Source organism: Onthophagus taurus, chromosome 1, assembly GCF_036711975.1.
Source record: "Onthophagus taurus isolate NC chromosome 1, IU_Otau_3.0, whole genome shotgun sequence".
NCBI classification, from domain to species: domain Eukaryota; kingdom Metazoa; phylum Arthropoda; class Insecta; order Coleoptera; family Scarabaeidae; genus Onthophagus; species Onthophagus taurus.
Window position 1 is genome coordinate 22449571 of NC_091966.1, and position 26916 is coordinate 22476486.

Below are 26916 nucleotides of genomic sequence, written 5' to 3' on the forward strand. Positions count from 1 at the left end.
ATTAATTCCTTAATGATTTTAAACAAACAATATATGTGTTACCTTCCTCTATTTTTATAAAACTTGCTTTACAAAGAAGCATACAAGAGGTAAATAAACTTTGACTTAGCGATGATATAACCACGGTATGCTTAATTCCAGACCTCGAGGAAGATTCTCACCATCGCGTCGTGTCGTTACGACGACGTTTCCCAGCGTATAACGACGACGTTCCTCTGCGACGCGTCTTCGCGGATTCCAGAGAGCAATTTAAATTACTGCGTCCCATTATTTAATGTTACGCTGAATTTATCGGTCGCTCCGCCGGCAATTACCTGCTGAAATCGAGCGACCGAGAGAAACTTGTCGTCTTCGAGGAGCTTTTAAAGCGCACGCAGCTTTTACGACCGGACAATTAGGGCCCTGGACCTGGTGCTATTAGATGATGGCACTTTCGATTTAAGACCAATTAGAAACAATAATAGCAAGTGGGCCCCGAGAAAAATTCCTCCCAACCGTAGACATCCCAAGAGTATCTTCAGACTCATAAACACGGAAATAAACAAGCCACACAAGATGAAAAAATGATATTTAAACGAAATTGTCAAGAATTAGTAAAAGTTATAAAAGGGTTTATTAGGAACCATTATAAATAAAACATATTTTTAAATGTTAACCATTTGTTAAATATTTTTTCATCATTATTAAAACAATAAATAGTGCGAAAAATGAAAAATTGCCAAAAAAGTTATAAGATCAAATCAAGAATGTTTAAATTAAGAGGCAACAAATGTAAAATTTCGCAGTTTAAGAATAACTTGTAAGAGAAAAATAAAATTTTATTATTGGTTTGTATAAGAGTAACATCAAAAGGAAATCCTACACGTCTTTTTAAATGCTATAAAATTAGTGTAAATTAGTACCGACGTAAATTTTAATTTAAAATCTAGAACGTAACCATTTCCTCTTTTAGATTAAATATCGATTTTAATAAATCGGTACCGTAATTGGCATTCTTGGTCATATTGGCAGTAAATTAGATGATTATTTTCCTTATTATCATTATTTTTGCGGAATGAAGAAAAAAATTCTAAAGCTCGTTTACCGGAGCAAGAATAGACAGTAGTTAACCAACGTGGCAAACTCAGGAGGCATCATTAAGCACATTCTGTTAGCAGTAAATTAGAAAATTTTATGCGCAAACCGCGAGGCGGCCGCTATAATAATAGTAAAAGAGGAACATAATCGCCTCTGCGCATTGCGTACCACTAGAGGCGTCATAGATTATCAATTTTATGTGCCCATTAAGCGCCCGACGCTGCCACCCATATTTAAAATAAGGGTTACCATGCTTAGAATTTCTATACTCTTCTATACTGCTTTACAGCGATCGACAATTTTGTTCTCAATGTTAAAAAATCTAGTGTTTGTAATACAAATAAACTAACTCGACACATCTTAAAGTAATAAATTTCTGGCCTTCAACACAATCTGGAATTTCTATTTTCAATACAATCGCGTGCTTTTGCGTGCTGATTTCCGAATGGAGGGATTCCATACGGACTGATTCGGTTGCGAGGAGAAGATTTTCGCAAGAGAATTTATCCTTTTTGCAGCACAAGTTAAGCCTGTTCGATTGAAATTCCCTTTTTGTTGATAATTTAGATGATGTAGATGTCCTATATAACCGATTGATACTTTTAAAATATTTTCATGATCTCTGTTGCCCGTATGTAAGGGGGTGAACTCCCGTAAACTTTGATCATCGGAAGAGATGGGTTACTGCCACGGTAATGCTGTCTGGCTAACAGATTTCCAGAACTTCGTACGGAATACAATAACAAAAAAAGTCATACAAGGCCTTAATCGATCAAACAAAAAAAAACACTCTTTTGCCGATAGAATCAACAATTCATTAAACAAAACTCGAGTGCTTCGATGCTGCATTAATGAGCAGTTGATTTTTCGTCAGTCGTTCAGGAAAAGTTGATCGCTGCCTACGGGTCTTCGTTGTCTGAAATGTGTACAGTAGGTTACTGCATAGGCTCCTCTTTGTATTTTACTCCGGTTACACTTGTTGAGGGTTCTGATGCTATACGAGATTTGAAAAGTGTTAGAAGTGTGGGCTGAGACGACGTTTCCGTCGAATGTATTAAATTTGTAAATGATAGTTTATGTGAGCCGCTAGCAATTATTTTGAATCGATCAGTTGAACTAGGTTCGTTTCCAGATGTATTGAAAGTGACGAGAGTGACTCCTGTTTTCAAAAAGGGAGATTCGAGAAGCGTTGAGAATTATAGGCCCATCTCCGTTTGCAGCATCTTTTCGAAAATATTTGAAATAATAATTAGTTTCGGAGGCATAAATGACTGTTTAAAAAATTATTCCCCTAACTTGCAACAGATTACAAGTAAATTAAAAAAATGGAAGCATACGAATGTTATCATTCGTATGATTCTTCATCATTCGTCTCAGTGTCATACAGCAAAGACCATGTTTTAAATGATAAAATTTTTGAGTTTAACAATGCCCTTTACAACTCTATTTTAACAACTAGAAAACAACTAATGTATTTAGATGCCAATAAAATAATAAATAACCGTGATCTGATGTATCGTGGCATTCATTTGAATAAAGGTGGGAAAGGGAAACTTTTTATAGAAATTTTCGTCAGTATCTGTAAATATGTCCCTAATGTGAATTGTATAAACTTTAGTAATATTATAAGTATTTCTAACGATACCTCTAACATGTTACATTTTCAAATGTTCGGAGGCTCCTTCGGATGCTGCCATGTCTGAAAATTGTTTCATGTAAAAATAGTGACATTTCTAGGAAGGTTTTTGAGCTGTTTTATACGAATACACAAGGCCTGAGCAGCAGTATGAATGAGCTTGATGCCTATTTGATTGATAAAACTTACGAAGTTCTATGTTTTACAGAAACTTGGCTTAGGTTGCCAGAAGCACAATGTTTTAAGTTGTCAAATTATAAGCCGTGTGCATCATTTAATAGAATCAATTTAAACCGCGGTGGTGCAATGATTATGATTAGAGATGGTTTGGATTTTAGAGAGCTTGTCAATGTGAAAGAATTATCACGGGAGCTGCACTTTGAGGAGTGTGCGGTTCGATTAACTGGTATGAATGTTACTGTTTTGACAATGTATAGGTCTCCAAATAGTAGTTTTCTCTTATTTTTGGAGCAGGTGGAGCAAGCACTTGAGTTGTTGAATAGATCACCTCAAAGGATAATTATCGCAGGGGACTTTAATGTCGACTTTGGTACTGACGATAGGAATTCTAGTCTGTTGGTTGATACCTTCTCTAGTTTGGTGTGGATACACCAACTAGAGGTGTAAACTGTCTTGACAATATTTTTGTGAACTTTGGCGATAATCGTGTCTCAGCGAAGGTGGGCTTTAAATGTTCGGATCACTATAGCATTTACCTGCAGTGTCTCGTGGAAAGCCCTCACACAGATTCCTTGGCAAAATGTAGACCATTGACTAGTATAGGAAAGTGGTCCTTCTACAGTTATGTATGCGAAATCAATTGGGATTTCTTATCATGTAGTATTTTAGATGCAAATCAGAAATTTGATAGGTTTCTCGAGATCATCCTTCATGATCTCCCTCTCAGATCAAGATTTTAATATACAACCTATTTTGTCAGACATGGTAGTATCGGCTGTAATGAATGTTAATTGTAGTGTATCGGTACCGTATGTATTAATTTTTTTTGACTTGATGAGTGTAAAACAAATTTGTAATTAGGTTGAAATTGAAGTTAATATCCATTATACCAGTTTGTTTAACGTGATAGAAAAAATTTCGAATTTTGTTGTACTTTTACTGGTTTATTTATATTTTTGTTGTCTAACTAGTTTCGGCAAAAGCCATCATCAGAGACAAAAGTCATTGTATCTTACAGGAAATTAACATCGAAAATATAAAGCAGTGAACAAATTAAAATTATTACTGTCACAAAATTTACTTAAAATACATGTAAAAATTCTTTTACAAAACTTGAAGATTTAACTCCGCATGGACATCGTAGATATCATAGATGTTACAAGATGGTCTCGGTCTCAGACCATCTTGTAACATCTACCACAAAAGAAGTAAATTTTGTGACAGTAATAATTTTAATTTGTTCACCGCTTTATATTTTCGATGTTAATTTCCTGTAAGATACAATGACTTTTGTCTCTGATGATGGCTTTTGCCGAAACTAGTTAGACAACAAAAATATAAATAAACCAGTAAAAGTACAACAAAATTCGAAATTTTTTCTATCAAATTTGTAATTGCACGAATAAATTCTATTCTATTCTACTAGTTTAATTATAATGTAATTGTCTCTGTATTTTATTTTTGTTTGTATTTAAGTGTGTTGACTTGTCACCACCTAGTTTCTGTGGCACTGTGGCAGAATAAAAAAAAAATCTAGACGAACGCGAAAAAAAAAAAATCTGAAACTAATCTCAGACATATGGTGAGGCGGCAGCATGTGGTCAAAGATTGACTTAAACGGCTGAAAGACAAATATTTACAGTATAGATCTATATAGATGCCGTGAAAGCAAATACATTTAGTTCTAAATATGTAGTACCGAAAACGTTGCATTCAATGCTTTTTATCCGACATTTACAGCCATTATAAAGAGAACTGCAAATGGTTCAATAGTAAGAAAACATAAAAAATAAAGAAATAATTAAACAACAAAAGAGCTTGTAAAAGTTTACAATCTTGATCTAATAAATTTTGAAGTAAAAACTGGTGTATCTTCAATAAATTAAATTTATAAAGTAGGGATATACAAGTGTTCATTAAGTATGGAACCGGCTTAATGTCTCCCAAAGTACTTGTCGGATCACATTAAATTTGAAAAGTGACTTGGTGTAAACAAACTTTTGCACCAACTTGATTTTTTTTAAATAGCACCACTAGTCAAAATTGACATCATTCGAAAGTTTATTTTTTGTGCATTCGAGAATGTATACATTGTTTGTCAAAACATTGTTTAATTAACGGTAAATGAGGAGAAATAGTAAAAATGAAACTGTCTACTGAATCTAGTTACATCAAAAAATTTAATAAATGGCATTAGGAAAAGTTTTTTTTAACAAGTTTTATTTAAAAAATAAATTGGTTCAACAATAACTGGGAAGATAATCTTGAATTTAATTTCTATACAGGAAGTCCCATTAAGGGTGCGGAGCGGCTGTATCTCAACAACGGTAAGGCCTACAAGTTTAGAAAAAAGGGAGCTAGAGAAATAGCTGGAAATAATTTTGAAGTTCGTAATTCAACCGCTAGGGGGTATAACTGCCATAGAGCAAATAAAATTCCCGCTATCTCAGAAAGTTAGATATGAGCTACAACTTTGACAACATCATTTGATAGCTTGGATAATACCGCATCACTTTTGTTTTCAAATATTTCTCACATTTATCATAATAAGGGAAGAGGCGGCCAATACGTTTTCAGAGAACATTTTAATATCTTCTGGACCATTCCGATTTGAATATTTTTAGTCTTGTTTGAAAGAGCATTTTATGCTCTTTTGAAACGTATTTTCAGTAAGACCGTTTGGTTTAAAACAAGTAAACTAGATGCAGAGGGCGCTATCTGCAGCGGTTACATATTTTTGTGACTCTTAGTCACCACAAAATTTGTTAAATATTAGTGAAAACCGCATCTTGATATCTCTATTCGTTCTCGAATTATAGATGAAAATGTTCAAAACTTGAGTGCCTACAATCGAATCCAACTAACTGTAAACATGTCATTTACTTCCGTAGAAGCGTATGATATGTTAGGGATTTATTTTCAGTGTTTCCAATATGATGCAATTGCATGGCAAGAATATGTAATGCAATTACCACAAAGAAAAACATTTTTCTCTAGAAGTGTTTTTAAGATTGACTTACCGATTACGGGAAACTGGCAACGTGTAGCTCATTCAGACACCTCTATGAATTCGTAGATGACATTAGTGCGCAATGCGATCCCACATAATCTGGGAATATCTTAAACAATAATTGTCCACAAGATTCCTCCAACAGAATACTATGCATCTTCTCTACATTGATTTACATCAGGCCTTGACAAATACCGATTATGATAACAGACTGAACTATTATCATTGGCTGTTAAATATGATTCGCGAAAATCCAAACTTTTTATCACAAATAATATGGATGCAATCAACCATCTCTCAATAACGCAGGTGGTGCATAATATGTGACCCATATTGTGTCCATCCCTTTTAGATTTGTATCTATCGGGTAGACTAAAAGACCTTATTTTTGAAGAAAAACCAACAAGCAAGGAAAAATGACAAAATAACGAAATGCCTTTAGAAACGAGTCCAGGGCTGAAACTGAAGCAGGGTTTTTTTTCTATCGAAACTTGATTAAATTAATTTCATTGAGATTGCTGCACGGAATTTCGAAGATTAGTATGAGCTATTGTTAGCTAAAGTGTGAATAAGTCTGAGTATTTTGGTTTATTTTGTTTTATTGTCATTGTTTGATGTTTCATTAATCCGCTGGCATTTAAACACGCCTCAAAAGTAGTTTTGAACCAGTTCTAAGCTTGGATAAATTGTAAAGGAAGGCTCTAGGTATTTTTGTGCTCTCATTTGTCTCTTATTTGTTTGCTAAGGTGACAGTCACCTGTTTAGCTTTGAGTGACAAGCTTTTTTGGAGGCAATTCAAAAAAATGTTAAAAGCCACAGCAACAATGATGAGACTGACAATATAGAAATAAGTAATAATCAGCAATTTATTAGTAAAATAAAAAGCTCAACATTCTGGAACTGTTACCAGGTAAAACCTTTATGTAGTAAATATACTAAATTCGGTAGAAACACATGAGTTTGCAATTAATAAAGTAAGTATAAAGTAATTCTACTTATTAGTTTTTGGCAAGTTTTGTTAATGCAACAGGTTAGAGGGAAGCTACCGTACATTCTTTATTTTGTAGTTTATTTTTCGAGATGGTAGATTTTTTGCTTTTTTCTTACATCAAAATACGAGAACTTTAAATGTAAAACATACCAGATTTTTTGAACATGTAATATTCCTTGGTCGAAGCCAAAGAGAATGCCAATAAAGTACAGTAACACAATATCGATAAAACAAGATTTATAAACGTTTGATTTCTAATACCTTATACACAGAATGCTATAAATAGATTCAGCTTCCGTAAAATCGCTAAAGGTAAACAAAAACAATCGAGCGATGCGGGCGTGGTACCCGTTAAAACAAACGACGATCATTACGGCACGCTTTCAAAGGTTTTCAAAGCTATCCAAAGGTTAGCCAGTCAAAAGTTGTGTCATACTGCGCAAAACGAGAGAGTGTCTACTCTTTTTATAACAGTGGTAGTTTCGCGAGATCCTTTCTCTCCTCCTCCTCATCGTATACCCGTTCGTGTTTTTATCTTTTTCTAATTTTTTTATCCTCCCATATCTTGTATGTGTGATATAATTTTGCTTTAGATTATACGTTTTAGCGCGCTCGTAGAAGTTCCAGAGATACGCCGGAGGCTGTTCTCAATCGTAGTTACATTTTGCACAGCGCTACCTAGGTGGACTAAGGTAGAAATAGACTACCGATCTTAAAATAAACGCGCGATTTGCCCGCGACCCGGGTTACTATGTGCACCACCCCCCGCCAGACATTCCTTCAATTTCAATGCACTTGTGCATGTTGTTAAATTCATGAGTCAGCGACTATCTCCCGAAGACTTACGTTGACAGGCTATGAAGACTGCTTCCGTATTTCTTTTTAGCAAAAGTGGTTTCTTTGTAAGGAATTCACAAAAAGGACGAATATATCATACTTTTTCATATTTTATATTATACAATAAGTTATGAATTAATTTTGATTAAATAACGTTTTGAGGTAATAATTAATTTTGTTGTAATTAGAGATCATAAAATTAGTATTTGTCAGAATATGGTTAATCTGTAGTTTTTTTTTTTGTAATCGTAAATAGAACTTCTTGGAAATCTGAGATCATTTATAAAAAAACTGATTTTAGTGCCATCCGTGATTACAATTTTGATGTAAGATACGAATCCTTTACTAACTTTGGGGTAATTAAAAACACACTTTTCTACAATCTGCGAATATGCCATAACTAAAATTATTGATCTAATATATTGGGATCAAAACTGCGACGACCAGATATGTCTCGAAAATGAATTTTGACGCAAACATCGAGTATCCGACATAACTGACCAGGATAGTGGATAAAACATACTCTTCTATTTCATCGTCGGATAAAGTCAATATGTTAAGATGAGCATTTAAAAACAGTGTTCTATAACACTCCATTAGAACATTAATGTTTATCACAGTTTAGTACTAAATATTCAAGCTTTGACCGTGAAGTGATCCACAATACTCAACTCAAATACTTAGACGGAACAAAATAAATCTTACGTCCATGAAATTATCAAATTAAATCAAACATAGGAAAAGTAATTAACGTGATTAGAATTTGTATTTAAAAATTTAGATGAACTTTAAATAAATGCAGAAAAAATATATATGCAATGTGGTATTAAATTTTTTCATGCCTTTATGCTTTAGTAGCATGGCTCGGTACATGTTCATTATAAATGTGGATAATATAAATACGAATAATCACGTATTTTTGATGATTTCAATGTCTACATTTTTTAATTGTTCTCTCCCCTTATATTTATACTTTTACCATAACAAAGCGTTTTATAATACTAATCTAAAATTAGTTATAACAGTTTTAGTTTCCATTTTAGGAATCATCACAAAAGGGAAATATTCGTACATTATCGACATTCACATGCATTCCAATATAAATATTACTGTTGGCATTAAGATAATGTTTCACCTGGATCAATACCATTTCGATAAAGATTAATCCTATATAAGTTCACCTTCAGATGAGATAAATTTGTCTCTCAGAGAAACTTTCGAAAAAAAAAATTAATAAATATTAAACTATATTTTACCTTCTAATTCTAAATTTATTTCCACTTCCAAAAACCATCTTTATAATCGTTTGGACAACAGCGTCAACTTAAAAACACAATTTCTATAATAATGGAATTAAAAAATATAATGAAACACTATCAAAAACAACAAAAAACCGCCGTCATTTGTCATATCATGGTCAAAAGTAAACGCGGCGAAAGTTCCCTAACACTCGACGGCAACGCCGTTTGGCGAGTACTAACGCATCACAGAGAAGAACGATGCGACGCTACCGCCCCCACTATACACAAACGGTATCGCGACGAACAAGAAAAAGAGAGGGGACACAAGGCGTTGCGTGCGGTGTGTAACTACTTAAAGGTGTGCTGTGAAAGGAAAGCAGATTAACACGATTTTAGTTCTTTAAAGAACTATGAAATCAATATATGAAATTAAAAATAACTTTAAATTGTTGAAGTGAGAATATCAGTTAACCAGTCGGAGTTAATTAAAGAACTAAAATTAAAACTAACACTAGACCTAGAAGTAGAAATTTACGGGTTACACCGTGCTCTTTTGAGAAGTGTTTGACATTTCATACACCATATTGCAACCTTTTTCAAAAACAAGTTCGAACATCAAACACTTTTTCAAAAGACGCACGGCTTGGCCCGAAAGTTTCTAGTTCTAGGCCTAGTGTTACATCTACTGATGGTGCTAGTGTTAGTTCTAGTTTAAATATATAAGTAAAAACAATATAAGATAACAAACAATCTTTATGTGAACTACTTTGAACAGCCCATCATCAGCCGAATAAACTAATCAATATTGGTACATAACACTGCTTTCAAAAAATAATAAGTCAAAGTGTTAAAATTTAAAAATAAAACAATAATATCACATGACTCTCAGTGTTTTAACATTTAATAATTTTTCATCAATGTGTTCTCCATGTGAAGTCGGAAATAGCGTAACTCGTTACCGCAATACCTGGGTTTTAAAGTAACAACTGCATGGCACAAATCTCTAACACTTTTCACATTCAAATGTTATAACTGATTAATTAATTACACTAACACAATAATTACACACTAATACACACTTAATACAATAATTAATACAATAAAAATTTGATAATAATCTTTCAAAATTCCAACGTCAATTGGCCAGGAAGACTATGTCTGATCAAGCCCCAATTTAGACGCTATAATTCAACATCAGTTGTTAATAGACAATAAAAACATTCAATGAAAGGTATTTTTGTTTCAAAATTGTACATTGAATATGCCACACTCGTTAGTATTACGCAGTAGCTCAAAAAGCCACCCTTACAATTGAAAATTGCTGTTGCATCTCTCTCCCGACTCGTTAAAGATAAACTTTATGGTCTTGATAACGAAATCACTATTTCAGCGAGGCTATACATATATTGTAAAGAGGATTAAACATTTTAAGAGGATTTTAAAGATTAATAACAAAAAGCTTGACCCCTAATAAGAATTTTTTTTAATTTATTCAACAAAACGCCAACGAGTTCAAGTTCCCTTTCACGTATGCTTTAGTTTTCTCACAGTTTAGGCGATGCAGCTAGTTGCAAATTTCGTAACAAGAAGCAGACTGCGGCCAGGAATGTGGTTTGATCAGGCAGCCAATTAATTCCTGCTCGTAAATTACTACAGAAGCCTTTTCGCTCATCCTGACGCAAATAGCCGACGACTTATGACAGCTGAATCTCAAGAAACAACCCGATGCAACTAGCTATCCTCCGTCATTTCAAAATCTATATCCCAATATTTTTTCATAGTTTCTATCTCTAATGCCACATCAATTGTTAATAGTCTTCTATTCTACATTTTTTGTAGTGGTTTTCTATACGATTTTTTTTCGCAGCACTCAATTAATGCGGAATGTAGAAATTAACAGCGTAATATTAAGCACGGACTATTAGAGGAGGTTTTAATGAAAATGGGGATCGATAAAATAACCTGTTCGCGGTCCCGAAGATGGTTCAGGATAATGACTGACACACGCTTTTTCTTCTACAAGTTCGTACGCCTCTGGAAGTTTGTTTTAATTTATTTTTCGTTTCGTAGTCTGCCATCGACCTGTTATTTCATCGAATTGGTCGTCGATCGTAATCGTTGCGACGATTAGCTATGCCACGAGAAGGACGTAGTCGAAGGCAAGGACGATTCCGTCCTTGAGGATGACACACCTTTCTTGTTGGAAGTAAAATTTCAAACTGACTTTTTCTACAGATTTCTGTATTCAGGTTTTAATTACTAAAATAATGTTTTCCGAATTTAATTTAAGACATTAATCGTTCTTAATTAAAAATAATAAATGATGGTATAATGACTGTTTGAATATATTACATGTCAATTAGTTCAAGAATAGTCACTTTTTTACTTTTATTATTTTCTATGTGTGCGGCTTACACATTTGAAACAAGGTTATTATGTAGGATATACGACCCATTATGCTCGATAATTACATCAGCTAGCTAAACATGAACAGTTATAAGCTATTTTGGTTACTTTTTAGATACTAGAATAATTGAAAAATGAAATAATAACACATATTTCGATGTACGGCCTACACTTCGTAATTATGTATCAATTTAATAATAAATATGCTTATTAGTTTATATGCTAGTTTGAACAAGGTAAGTTATCAAATATAATTTGTATTATATATCAAATATAATAAAAAATTTATATTTTGAAATAATAAATTACTAAAATACACTGTGTACAATTTCACAATCAATTCGATAAAAATTCGGGGGATATTCTTCCAGAAAAAAAGGGTTGTGCGTTATTTTTTTTAGATCAATTTGAAATGTATAGTGTCCCAAAATTTAAATACGATCCCTATGCACGTTTTTAAATACTTACCAATGAGTGTGCTCAAGCCGAATAAAGATTTTCTATCCATTTCAAGATAATCCAGCAGAAATCACTACAAATCATGTTTCTAATAATGACCGTCAAGATATGTAAATGTTTAAATGATACGTTTTATAGAGGTTGGTAAGTATTGGCATAAAGCCTCCGATATAAACATGAATAAATATTTTTTTGTTTGTTTTGTACTCATTTCTTGCTAAAATATTTTATACGAAAATCAACAATACATAACAAAGATAAATAAAAAAAAAATAGAATAAAATAGACTTTTTAAACTTTCAAGTAAAGGCGAGCAACAAATTTTAAGAATTTTATTTTTTTAGGCAAATTTTTAAATATTCTTCCATAAATTTCTTCTTTCATTATATATACCTTATATAATTGCAAGAAAATTAAACAATAATTGAATTTTTTTATCGTCTAGACCAGAGTAGGTGTTCCTTCCTAAAAAATTAAACATTTTTAAATTGGTCATTTTTTGATTGAAATTTGGAAGAGTATTATTTGAACATTTCTTTTTGCAAATTGAATTAAGAATCTGATAATGTTTAAATTTATTCATGAATCACTTTGTTATATTATATTAATGAATCACCTTGTATACCTAATTATAAATTGAGCAATAAATATAAAGTGAAAACAAACATATAATATCCATTTAGATAATTTACGTGCTTATATTTAACGATATGACAAATAAAATTTCCCCAGACTTTTCAAAAAGCGCTTTCCCAACGCGTTAACATTCAAAACGGACGCGACAAAGAAATTGCTTCATACAAAACGATTACTTTACGAGTTTACGTAACTCACCACTAACCGTGAAATTTTAAAGTTAAACTAATTAACTTTTTTGTTAGGCAAAGCACATTAAATTCGGCAGTATCTTGAGTGCGTTTCGATGTAAACCAGAGAAATCAAAAGAATTTCGCCCAAATCTCGATAGGTTTTCATTATTGAATATATTACAGTGAAAATATATTTTGATGTATGTGCAATTTCAAGAAACCGATTTCTTAGAGGTCAATGCTTTGAGTCGTTGTCGATTATCTGACCGCTTTAATCTCTTAGTACGACGTTCTCGTAAGAAGCATTTCTCGACGGTGGTAAATCCTTCCGCGTCGCGCAAGTTTCTTTTGTGTTCACGCGCGACGAGGAAATTCCGGAAATTTCGCTTCACACTAAATGCCGCCGAGTGCGTTCAACCAAATACTTTGCGACCCGTTAGCGGTGGAGTTGTTTTGTAAAATTTGACTGCCCACCGAGGAAGGCTAACGATGTCACGGTCGTTGTTAAGGTAATTACAAGAACGGACCGTTTTAAATGTACCTACTATCCAACAAGATGATAATGTGAGTAACGAATTTTATTTTTTTTTGTATAAAACTTTTACTGTATTTTACTTCTCATTTATATTGTTGAAACATTAAAAATAATTGGATGTACGTGTTAATCTGTTAAGTAAACCTAAAAATGATAAATTTTTGCATGTAAATTTCTCCTGCAATTGTGAAAGATCTTGAAAAAATATTTTGTTCAAATTCAGATATGATCAAGTTTCAACCAAATCAACTACAAAATTGTCTACAAAACAGTTTAAAAATGGTGAAACAGTTATGAATGCCAACTCTTGTAATCTTGAATAATATGTAAACTTGCTGAGTATCGCATAAATACAGAAATGATTTTAAGATCATGTATAATTTTAAAACGTTGCTTCTTAAGAAAACTTGGTCCTTAAACGTTCCAATATTCTATAAGTCATTTTAGGGTAACAAATATGTCTACATTTGTAATTAACACTTTACAACACTTATAATGAACTGTCTATTAACTTATAAATAAAAAAATAACTTTATTTTCCAATCCAATTTTCTATTTATAGAAACATTCCCGTCCTTCAAAAGTATTCGCCTCCTACTCGACATTGTGCATTGACAATGGTCTACACGCGAACGCCGTAACCGGGTCAACAAAAAGCTTTCACAACAGAGAGGTTCGGATACGGAAGAGGCAGATGTCTGCTCCTGAACGTTGTTGTTGCACACCAACAGAACAGCTGTTCGTTTCGTTTCCCCGATTGATTCCGGACGTAATAATTTTATGCCCCCACGTTATCGGTTATTTCGTCGTAGCAACCAGTACATCCGGCTCGTCGACAAACTTTCATGATCCTATTTATTTCAAACCACACGGAGACCATTGTCTGCCATCGTCGTTGGTGAAGAATTAAAATTCAAATTGGACGTCAAAGTAAAAGGAAGATTTTAGATGTTGGTGATAGGATCCTCGACTTGATCACGCCGTCGCCGCCAATTAAAGCGAAAGTGATTACTCGTAATTACCTATCTTGAAGCAGAAAACATAACTCTCGTCGGATGTACCGCGGGCTTGGAGGAAGTGGTATATCATCCGTTGTAGGTTGTTGGTCATATGACTTATACAAGAAGTATCAGTGTATTATATTATTGTTAAAGTAGCAAAACGTAATACATACCAAATTATACATATATGTATACCAGTTATTTTAATAAATTATTTGAATTCAGTTATTAAACATATGCTTCAACGTTCTCTAGTTACTCTGTAAATATTATGAAACGAGTTTGGTAGTTATATGATATGTTTGGAGTTAAAATTGTGTAGGATAATGAGATTTTTTCGTATGCGAACAAGTTGCAACAGTTAAGTTTTAGTAGTCATATAAGTTGCCTAACTAAAATGATTGAAATATAAAACAGCGATAAGTATTGTTAGATGAATATTATAATTAGTAGGTTTCAAAAGCCTGGAAAGAGTAATTAAGGATTTTTGTGAAATTAAGTTTTTTATTCATTGTTGGTAAGGTTCCAAATTCATAATGATTTTTTGAATTGCCATGATTACAGAATATTGTGTTCAAGTATTGTTTTCATTATAAAACCAATTGATTGCAATTTTCATGCGAAATTCCAGTATTTTTTATTTTTAGAGTATATGCAACCAACATAACCTTATTATGATTGAAAATTATAACGAAATTCATCATGTTATACTACTATAGTTATTTACGTTATAAGTCCAGTAGGCGACGAATGATCTAGATCTACATGATGAGATCTAGATGTTAGCGTTAGATTTAAACGAGGAATATCAAATTTTTTAGAAAAATTTTTAGCAAAGAAACAAAATGACAAAAACATATACGAAGAGATAAAGAGAGAGAGAGAGAGTTATATTGATCACTCATCATTTATTATAATTAGATTCTTCGTGATCTTTGGGAAGATATGGGGGCGGAAAACAGAAGGAATCGGCGCTGCTATTTCGATGGGGGTCGATAGGAGCAGCGTTTTAATTGCCGTTCTTTGCTGAGGTTTTTATCGGGGGCGGAATCTTCTGAGGGGTCTTCTAATGCAATTCTCCTTGAGCTGCTCCAGGGCCGGTAACAAGACGCGAGCAATTACCGTCGCGTTTTATCGTTTATAAACACTAAACTCGAGGGCCGAGCTTTCGAGGGGACATGAGACAAGGTCGAAACAGCCAAAGATCCGTATCGATTCTGTATACTATGGCGTCGTCGTGGTTGAAAGCAACCGAAGGAAGTATAAAGGAGCTATATAAGTAGTAAAAGGAGAAAGAGAACGAGAAAGAAAGAGGAACGTGGGGTCTGATAAGAAGTCACACTTACTTGTTGCTACCATTTATAGCGTCTACAGTCGTTAGGATTGAATCGCTCGACGTACACGCCTCTTTATAGTTCGTACTATGTTAATGTTATCTACTAATTTGATCGATTGCCTCTAAGTAGGGGGTTAAAAGATCAATCGGTAAATTTAAAACGTCAAATTCGGGGTAAAGTAACCGTACAGTGAAAATTCATAGTACTAATTTTTTAACACTGAAAATTAATTGACTTTCATATACAAGATAATTTCAACATAGATTGGTTTACTAATTAACTTTTTTTTTCATTTAAACGTCATTAAAAGACAACTTTGAAAGGGTGTTTTATCGCGAAAATAAAGTGAAAAGTTTACCGACCTTGATAAAAATGTTTTTCCAAAGAAAATTTTAATATTGATTAAAATAAGGCTATTTGTATATGAAGCCTGGGGTAATGTTTAAAGAAAAGTAAAAGAGTAGACGCTATTTTCTGTAGCATGTATGCTAGTTTGTGTTTACTAAGTGCTTATTCGAAAACTCATAATTTATAATATTCACTCTTAAAAAAGCGTTTTTCTTACAAATAACTTCGATTTGTTAACCTACATTTGAATTACTCTTTACAGAGTAGATAGACTTTCTATTTGGCGTTGAACACAATGGCTATCGCGGTGTGTCTTTTACAGCGCCATCCGCGATAACCTTGACACGACCAAGTACAATAACCCGTTTCGCACGCCGCGGCGTTCAGCCAGCCAACATTAAAATGATCAGGATCCATCCTGCTGCGTATTCGAGAACAGCCGACACCCAGCAGGAAATGGAAACGAACCGTGTCTTCTTCTTTTCTCCGATGGCTCCAGTGTTTTTGCAAAGCGAAAATTCTATCGACCATTGTTCGCGGTCGAGGGAGAAAACACGAGAATACGGCTTCTTCTGCCTACGCGGGATATGTTTGAAACATTAATGCAAACAAAGTTCACTAACTCGCCAATATTCACGTTGTAGAGTCAGCCGACGGGCTAATTGTCCAGACAAAATACGTTTCGTTGTTGTGTTTCAAGTGCCTCAAGAAGTTGTATATTGAAATTCACGCCGACGCTATGAAGCGCGATGCAAAGCGACAAAAATGATAATTATACGTTCCAGAGACGCGCAACAATGCTCTCTTTGATGAGCGGCGTAATGATGGACTTTGTTCCGGAACCATGAGTATTAACTGAGTTGTATCAACTTTAACGACTTATAGAAAACGAAAAATGTTTGAAATCAGTAAGAACATGATATATTCGATGTTTTAAATATTAACTATTAAAAGATAGCACATCATAAACTAAAAGGTCAACTCAGAAATGCCAAGAAAAATCGTAGTGAAACAACAAATTTTTATTGATTCTCAAAACGCTTGCAAAAGTGTTAATGTTAATTTTCACAAATTTTTAAAGTGATAATATTTATATTACTGTTATATTTTAAATGAGCATAAACGTGTTTTAGTTTTCTATACTGCTTGTATTTGAAAGAACAAATGACACAGTATAATGCGCGGTACCGGTGAACTACTATTTCAAGTCTGACAGTTTAAAAGCGAACCGGCGTAAGCTGATACGGTATTCGCGCTCTCAGTTCACGATCGCATCTCATCGGGGAAAACGGTAAATGTCCATTTGCATATACGACGCTCAAAAGGTTCTTTCTCCTCTCAGTGAGTAGAAGAAGTTGACGGCCGCGCGAAACTAGGAAGAGGTTTCGGAGCGAAGCTTTTCAGCCGCGGAAATCGCTTGGGAATAATTAATTGGTGGAGCGGAACCGATCGCAGGCGACATAAATCGCGAACGAACGGTGTGTGCCCCCTCGATTAATTGCTATCAGATGCGTCGGTCCATTAATTGAATCCTGCTGAGGAATGTTTCATGCGCGCCGGATCCAACTGTTTTATGATTTTTATAACGTTATGTAACTGATTTGCTTTTTTCCAATATATGTTGATAGAAAGTTCGCTTGATTCTCATAATTATTACACAGAGAGAAATATATTTTTGAACGAAGATTATTACTCTTCTCAAGCTTATCATATTCTTGTATATCCACAAGGTCATTTTGTTGAGTGAAAAAAAACCACATATTTTCAAAGCAAGTATACAAATATTCTTGATTCTCAAGAAAACGAATTCTTAGTGAAAGTAAATCAATAATCTTGAAAAAGAGTATCTTAGTGTTGCGTCAACAATCCCATTTTCGTATCGAGAATAGATTTCGTAAGTCAAGAATAACGTATCTTTCTTTTTAGAAAAACTTATTCATGTAACAACAATCTTGTATAATTCTTCATTTGAGTATTACAAATTATTGACGCAAAAATTAATTTTTGATACAAAAAATTGATATTCTTCGATGGTAAGCATATGACATGCTTCATTCGATAATATTTCTATTCTTAAAACAAAAAAATATTTTTGTTTTAAGAGTATCTTATACTTGTTTCTAAGAAATACATTCAAGAATAAATTTTTTTTGAGAGCCAAGAATAATTTCCCTCAGTGTACACTAGTAATCTTTAAATTAACTGAAATTGTTTAATATGTTTAATAAATATATCAAATTAATATTAATGACAGGAGGAACATCTAAAAACAAACTAAATGTGATTTTTTTTATATCCTAAGTTTTGATAACACCTTGATTCATAGGGTGCAGAAAAAAAGGATTCGAATTCGGAAGCAAAAACATTACTTTGACGTGAGGTTCATAGTCGATAAGGTTAGTTGCTGAATGTCCAACTGCATTGTTAATAATTAACATCACTTGACATACGATGTTTTTAGAGGAACCAATCTTCAAATAAAGAAGCAATAACCCAAGCTTTTCCGTTGGACTTCCAAATTAGTAGCAAGCATAAGTATTAACCGATCTTTCGCCGTTTTAAATCCTGTAAATCACAGCTAGATCAAATATGATCTGTGCGTTATAGTTGGTTGTAGCCCCCTTTGAATACCCAATAAAAAATAACGGACAAGTTAGCAATTACAGCTCCATCTTGGTTGAATAGTGGTGCAGAAGAACGAGTGCGACAGGAAATTGTTGAAGTGAGATAAGCGATCTCGTGACGTCGACGATCGTAGGTACAGTGCGCGCCAAAAATTTAGTACATACATCGTAATATTATAGCTTAACAAAAATACGCAATAACATAAACTTAAGCCGCTTGAAAATTATAAGCTTTTTATATTAACTCTATAGTAATTTTAGCGGGCGTAAATTTGTTATAATTGTTTATTTATGTTTTTATTATGTTGTAAAGGGAATTTCCGTTAAACATAAACATACGTAAAGAAATCACTTTTCAAGGAATAGATCTGGATGGTAAGGAGGTAAAACGAAGCACGTCTTGTTTGTCTAGAACGAATGTAAATATGTTTCATCCATATATATATAAAAGGCCGTATCGCATCTACATTGTTGTACATGCTTCAAGAAAATACAACGCAAATTTGTGATGTCATTCCCTTCATCAATGGCTTCTTAAATAAGACGATGGAAGACGAAATCAAATGATTTCGTTTTTCGTCAGCAATATTCGTTACTTTATTTGACAATATCTTCAAATAAATTTATCTATACGTGGTGATACAAGTCACCACGTATAGATAAATACCCTTTCAGTAGTTTTCAATATGACGATTTTAAATAAATTTAGCCCCTTTCAATTTGATGTACTTTCGAACAGTTGGCAAACTTTATTGGTTAATTAGTTTTTATGATATTAATTAATAAAAAGAGAAATCTAAGAGGTGGGGCGTCTTTTAAAAGTTCCGCCCGCCGCATTTTCCGCAATATTTATTAATTAATATCATAAAAACTAGTTAACTAATATTTGATTGACTACTAATTAATCAGTATTTGATAGTGAGGTATCGTTGGATTTGTATTTTTTATCTCTTTTATAATATGATATAATATATAGCATGTTCCATTTAAAAAAAACACAGTTCACAGATTTTCCGGAAAAACTAAGTGATAAAAATCGCAAAAAATAAAAATCGACGTGTTTCGGCTGATGACGATATCTCGAACCGTTTTCAAACTTATGACGTGTACTGTATAATAATAGTATATTCGAAAACTTCCACATCGCTGCATAAACTGTCAAATCTTCGAAAAATCATGCTTATTTCATTCCCGTGATAGCTAAGTGAACTTCGAGGTTTCACTTCTTTAGATGAGAATCGTCAATGTAGATATACGAAAATGCTTGGTGTATTTTTATTGATTAAATAACTTTTCAACAAGGTGGCTTTTATTGTTAACTAAATCTAGCGTTTTGGTTGTTTTGTTACATTATTTGATTAATCATTCATTAATCATTCTATGCTACCAGGAAAACTTTCTAAGGTAAATTATTTTCAAGGTAATAAACTGCGTCTGTATTTAAACAAAAAATTTGAAAATTCTGCAATGGTTATTTATTTGTATTTATAAAATACGACCAAAAATACATTTTAATATATATTCCGCTTCATTAATTTTAACAGTAATCAATCTACCATTAAGTGGTTGAACTGGTCTAAAATTGTTGATTGCGCCAGGTTGTATACCATAAAGCCCTCTTAATGCCCTTAACCTAACTGTTGAAATGGGTACAGGTTTTCCCGATACGATCCAAGTAACAGATTCGGAGCATGGAGGTGTTGTTAAAGAACCCGAATAAGTGTAATAATTACTGTCAAAAGGTGGTAATATGTCAGTAAGCGCTGGAAAGCCAGTTATGTCGGATTCGGTTGTGTTAGTGTCGGACATGTATACAAATTGTTTCGTGAGCAAATTCCAACTCTTGCTTTTGGTAATCCATTGGGGATAATAAACGTAAGCAATTACTAACAAACCATCTGATTGATTTATGGCGTTTTTAAAAGAACCGTATTTGAAATTATAATGTACGGCGTGAGTTTCTAATGCATAAACTTTGCTTTTTATTGTGTGTTCACTACCAACTGAATTATTACTGCCCCAATGAAAATGAATTTGTTCAAGAACGTAGGTATCTTGCAGTGGTCCTCCGGTTATCGTTACTTGTTCCCCATATTCGTAGGTTGGTTTTATTTCAACTAAAAATTTGGTTTTAATTATCAGGCCATTAAATATACTAAACTAAGATACCTCCATGATCAGTAACAGAAACTTTGACGTTATTTGGTTTTTTAGTAAACGTTTTCGATCTTCGAAAATTTCCATAGTTGTTGATTCTGAGAGCATCGCAGATGCTTGGTAAATTTATTGGAGATTGTCGATTTCCTCCACATTGTGGATATTTATTTGGCCAATCTTTGGGACCTATTGCAATTTATTAGAACAAACTAAAATAATATAAAAAAAATCGAAAAATAATAAATTACCTCCATCGTCAACATAAATATTTCCATGACAGATTACAAGTTGTATGGGCAGAAATGTAACAATATAAACGAAAATTAAGAAATTATTTGTGCACACCATTTCTTGTGTTACATATACTTTCATTAGACAGAAAATAGAGTTGCTTCGGTTTAAATATGCGCAACTTTATGTAGTCTCGTAAAGATAACCATTAAGTATATAATATTAATATGCATTCCAGTAATTAAGGAAAAACACCAAAAAGATATTACTTATATCGAGAATTTTTACGGTTATGACTTTACAGGGGGCGGATTAAAGGATATTTTCAAAAACGTGAAATGTAAAAAGTTAATGACATCTTATCTTAAATTCAGTTTTTCTGATAAAAATTGTTTTTGTTGTACAAATGGATTAATTAAAAAAAGTACTTTTTAACAAATTCGAATTGTAATATAAGTACGAAGGCTTCCACGGTTGGTGTTAATTAAACTAACACTAGCACTATCATTAGACCTAGAACTAAAAACGTTCGGGTTAAGTCGTGCGTTTTTGAAAAAAATGTTTAACGTTCCCGATGCCATGTTACAATCTTCTTCAGAAACAACTTAGAACTTCTTTCTATGTTCTATGTATTACTTGTAATGAAGAATATACAGTATCGGTAAATCAAGAAATAAAAAATGTAAAACCATAAGGGTATGGTTTTACATTTTGAAAATCTCTTGTAATTCCATTGAAATAATTACTTTTTGCCTATAAAATAAAATTGATATTATTTTAAAATTTCGTTAAATTCCACTACATTTTGTGTAGTAACCCAATGAGTAAACAGGCAAATCAATCGAAAGCTCTTTAAAAAAAATACAAACATAAGGTGATGCAAAAGTCTGAATAACTCCGGTTTTTTTGTGTGCAGATATCGAAAATACGATACAGGACGAAGTTGTTGGTAACAAGTTGTTATAAATCATCTACTTGATATCGACTATTTTTTATTTCTTTCTTTCAGTAATCAACAATAATAGCCCAATACTATTCAGGAACGAGTGGAAACGATTCTTACTATTGCAGCAGGCAAGAAACCTGAAACGATAAGTTGTAAAGAACCATTATAGACATTCAAGCATTGGTCATTTACTAGTATGATTCAAGACAACAGATAATATATAAAATAAATGGCGGTCAAGCTGGCGATGTACATCAACACTTTTAAACTCAGTTAGCGTGCTAGCAAGAAAACAACAGAGAAATACACGTACGCAGAAGTAATGGGAATCGTATTCGGATGTTCTATAAACAAAATAGAAATCAATTTCAACAATTCTTCCTGTAGTTTTTAGTGGTGTAATTGAAGGACATGGCAGTTCAAGTCATTATTTTATTTTAGTTATGCTATGCCGCGTAAATTTGGAGTAAAATTTTGTTGCATAGATAAAAGCGAAAATATAACCTTCTATTCCAAATGGTTAGCTTATCTCCAATCAATAAGTCAATCACGAATGCCAATGTTAATAAAAAAAATATTATAATACTATCACACTATTTTGATTTAGACTTAATGCAGTATATACACTGTGTACATAAAGTAAGGAATAAATTCGATAAAAATTCAGGGAATATTCTTCCAGAAAAATGCTTAGAGATCTATGTTATTTTTTTAACGCGCATTTTTTGATATAAAATTGAAATGTGCAGGTGTCCAAAATTGAGATACGATCTCTAAATTAACACTTTAAAATAGTAGAACCCCCATTTTTTGTTGTATTTATGGATTCTACTTAAAATTCTGAGTATTTTTTATGTTGCACACCCTATGTCGATATTCAGCTGTTTCCCAGAAAAGAGCTGTCAAAAATTACTTTACTATTTTATTTCAAGTAAAAGATAACATTGTTTTGTGTCCCACAGTTTTAAGATGTCATCATAAAAAATAATCCAAAGGATAGAGATCGAGGGATCTTAGTAGCCATTCAATTGATCCACGCTTCCAATCCATCTATTACGAAATGCTACTTTATTTAGGTATTGCCTAACCTGAACTGCATGATGTGGTGGTGCACCATCTTGTATAAACCTAAAACTTTCGTCATTAGCACGTATTGGCACTGGGACATGAATTTCTTAAATTGGGGATTGTTGTAAGAAATCAAGATATGTAGACCGTTGAGTGAGTTCAAAAAAGTAATTGAGTAATTGATTGATTGTTGATAATTTCTGCCCTAACGTTATTTTTTCAGGATACTGGGTATATTATGTTCGCATTCATCCGGGATTTTCTTTTGTCCAATAGCATACAATGTGTATTAAACGCCATTTTTTCATGGAAAATACTCAAATTTTGACGTAAAATCGATAGATGCAACAAAAATGGAGGTTGCTATTTAAAAATGTCAACTTAGGGATCAACATATATATATTTCAATTTTATCTCAAAAAATGCGCATTAACAAAAATAACATAGATGACCAAGCATTTTTCTGGAAGAATATTCCCCGAATTTTTGTCGATTTATTCCTTATTTTATGTACACAGTGCATATTAAACTTGAGAAATTTTTTAAATATCACTTCTTTTTCCAGATATAAGTAAAAATATAATTTTTACCCCAACTTTCAACACTTACACCTGACCAGGGGCTTTGGCCACACATATAAAGAAATAGTCAGCCGTACTTTTCATCGAAATCAGTGTGGCATACCTCTGGAACATCCTGGTAAAATTAGAATAGGGAAATCAAACAAAAATACATACGTCAACCAGATCAAACATTTTTCATATATTTCTTTCATAAACATCTCTTCCCTTAAACCCACAAAGTTCGGTCACAACAACATATAGACTCTCGATACAGAATAGTGGGAGATGGTTTATTGAGATATTTAATTGGTTTTGTAAATATAGTTAATATGTTGATATGCTGTTTGCGATCACGATAACTAGACAACATCGTAGCGTCTATATCAAGTATATAATATATGAATTCTCTTTCATGTACATCTGAATTTTCTTCGTTAATTTAGCAATAACAATTCAATGAAATGGTATCATATAATCTAACTTTTAGCATTAAGTTTAGGTAATGTTTATTCGACGAAAGTGTCGAGTATTTATACAAGACTAGATAAAATGGTATAAAAACATAGTGAAAATTTAAGCATGCTCCAATGGTTATTCATTGTCAACAGATACGGTGTTATTCTATTTAGGTATATCCTCCATTTCACATTTTCACAATGTAGATTTCTAATATTTTATGATCTCCATTTTATCGTAAAATATTAAGAAATGCAAACAGACCATAATGACAAAATCCTGATAACAAAAATAGCACTACAACAAAAATAGTATCAGAACGAAAATACCAAAACTATCTCTATGTAACATTATTTGCTAAAAACACTTTCAGGTAAAAAGAACGAAAAAAAGGTTCTTTTGTTATATGTTTCTTGAAAATAAAAAATTTACCAGGAGGGCTGATCAAGTTCTTACGCCATGCCAATAATATTAAACCTCACTAAATTTTATTACATTTTGATAGCCGTATGTTATTAACTAGGCATTTCTAGATAATCTCTTTTTTAGTTTTAAGTGTAATAAATTTGATTCTCTTTAAAAGCCATTTCTATTCACTTTATGGTAATCATTTTAACCTCAACTTCACCAAATATTTTCTTCCTATTTCCTTCTTATCAATACTATTTATCTTATCAAGCACCTTCATAAAGTTTCAAAAAAATAAGTTTTATCTTAGAAGTAGAATAATATTTTTTAAACATATGTTTAGGAAGCTTTTATACATTCCGCTTCAGAAGTAACTCCAGTCCGGTCTAATATGAAAACAGTTCGAGATGTCGTTATGAGCTAAATTGCTAAATAACATCGACTTTTTTATATTTTATCACTCTAAATATTTTAATATAAAAAATTGTTTATCGCTTTTAGTTTTTCGGAAAAATTATTCAGCTTTATTTTTTTTTATGGCACGCCCTAATTTTTCTAATAGGACTAAAAAAGATGAATACAATGATACCCCAACAAATAATAAATGATAAATAATCCTAATAAATGACTGACAAATAAAATTAACTAAAATGTGTCATTTCAGTTAATAATAATTTAAAATTAACTTTATGTTAATTGTTAATATTTATTTCGTTTTGCTTTTCAACACAAGCTGTTCTTTAACAGTGGTTATCTCAGACATGGTAAACTTTATAGCAGCTTGAAAATACAATTTGTAAAAAAGTATTATATAATCTGCGTGATTTTTAAAATATTTATGGCCAGTTTTATTTAGTCTTATTTGAAATACAACAAAACTTGCGATTTTTTAAACAACGAATGTTCTTAATCTTCCTTTGATATTCAGAAACATCTACATTTCCCAAAAACCTTTCTACCGTTAAGTTGTTGTAAAGGCCTAAAATTATTACGTGTACCAGGTTCAACCTTATACAAACTTCGAAACACTGCCATAGTTTCGGCGGAGATTTCCAGAGGTTTTTCAAAAACAATAAAAGTGGCGCTTTCGTAGTAAGGCGGAGTTGTTATAGATCCATGGTAACTAACGTAATTGTCTTGAAGAATTGGGAAAAACTCCGCAAAAGAAAACGATTTTTTAACGTTCACCTTCGCAAAATTTTTCTGTGTAAGAATTTTAATTGCAGCTGCAATAGAATCCAATGTACTTGATTGAGAACTTGTCGTTTCTTGAACAACCTTTTGTAAAAAATAAAAATTTAAAAAATTGAATTGTAAAAAAATGCTTTTGAATACCTTTACGAAATAAGTAAAAACTGCTAAACCATCTGATTTCGTTTGAGCATCAGCAAAAGATTTGTATTTAGTGTTATAAAATTCGGAGTGGATTTCCATCGGGTAAAACGTACCATTCATTGAGTGTTCACTTCCGATTGCATTGTTATCGCCCCAATGGAAATGTGCTTGATCTAAGACGTAACAAGTACCTTTTTGTATACCGGTGACTTTAATGTTACATGCATTTGCAAATTCAAGTTTGACTGCAAATAAAGTTTAGATAACCAAGAGAATATATTTAAAATAATTTTGTTTATTTACCTGTATAACTTTGTCTTGTTATTGTTATGTTTTGAGGTATTTCATAAAATGATTCGCTAAGACTAAATTGTGGAAGATTTGCCCTTAACGGGGCGTTGCATGGTAATGGTAAAGCTATTGGAGATTGGTTTAGTCCAATACAAGTTTCGTACCTTCGTAACATAGTTTTTGTGTCTACAAATTATATTTATTGTGTTATAAAAGTAAAAAAGTGTTAAATCTATTCCTGTGATAAAATCATTTCTCGTTTTTCTTAACAAAATGAAATAGAAAATAATAAAAAATGTAACAATAGTTTCTAATGTGTAACAAATGATAACAAACATTTTAAAGCATACTTATAGTATTATTAAAATGTACAAATTATGGTCAAATCTGTTATTAACAAAATGTTTCTTCAATCGTCCTTTAAATTTAGAACGTGAAATGTCGCCCCTTCTTACCTTTAGACTCTGAGGGTTCAGTTTGTATTATATTGGTGGTTTTATAATTGTGTATTGAGGAACTGCTTCTACACCAATAGTACGAATGTTTAAGTTCTGTTGGATTAGCTGGTAAATCCCAAATCTTGGAAGACCTGAAAATAGGAATTTGGTCTCTTACGTACCTGGATTCTAACCGAACACCATGATTTACGAAGTTGTCTGGAAGGAATCTAAGAGTAATCACAGGTCTAATAATGGGACATTGCCACTTACAAAAATACTTGTTTGTTTTGAGAATATACGATATAGGTCTCCTTAGAGAGTGCGGCCTACACCCAAGAACAATCATTTTGCACAACTAATTTAGACCCGCGATCAAAAATATTAAAAAGTTATAACCTTCGCTCGTCTGTCATTGACAGATTCACTTTGTCGATTAAACTGACATATGTACTTGTAATTGCTACAGTAAGTACAGCTTCTAATAAAATTAATATATTATGTATAAAATAATAAATTATCGATTTCCGGAA

At 32.5% G+C, this 26916-nt stretch overlaps 3 protein-coding genes across 4 annotated transcripts in view; all 3 read right to left on the minus strand.

Moving 5' to 3' along the window:
* The window catches only part of LOC111429449 (shroom), a 233788-nt gene that overhangs the window by 38966 nt on the left and 167906 nt on the right, over positions 1-26916 (minus strand). The window lies entirely within an intron of this gene.
* Positions 19944-22429, minus strand: LOC111429453 (carbonic anhydrase 7-like). Its single transcript, XM_023065362.2, has 3 exons — positions 20897-22429; positions 20661-20834; positions 19944-20608 (listed from the first exon to the last, which is right to left on the minus strand). Exons 1-3 carry the CDS (start codon positions 21018-21020, stop codon positions 19977-19979), a joined length of 930 nt encoding a protein of 309 aa, XP_022921130.1. The 5' UTR covers positions 21021-22429; the 3' UTR covers positions 19944-19976.
* On the minus strand, positions 23632-26821 carry LOC111429452 (carbonic anhydrase 1-like). The gene is made up of 5 exons (XM_023065361.2): positions 26657-26821; positions 26402-26602; positions 25959-26132; positions 25656-25900; positions 23632-25598 (listed from the first exon to the last, which is right to left on the minus strand). Exons 1-5 carry the CDS (start codon positions 26730-26732, stop codon positions 25245-25247), a joined length of 1050 nt encoding a protein of 349 aa, XP_022921129.1. The 5' UTR covers positions 26733-26821; the 3' UTR covers positions 23632-25244.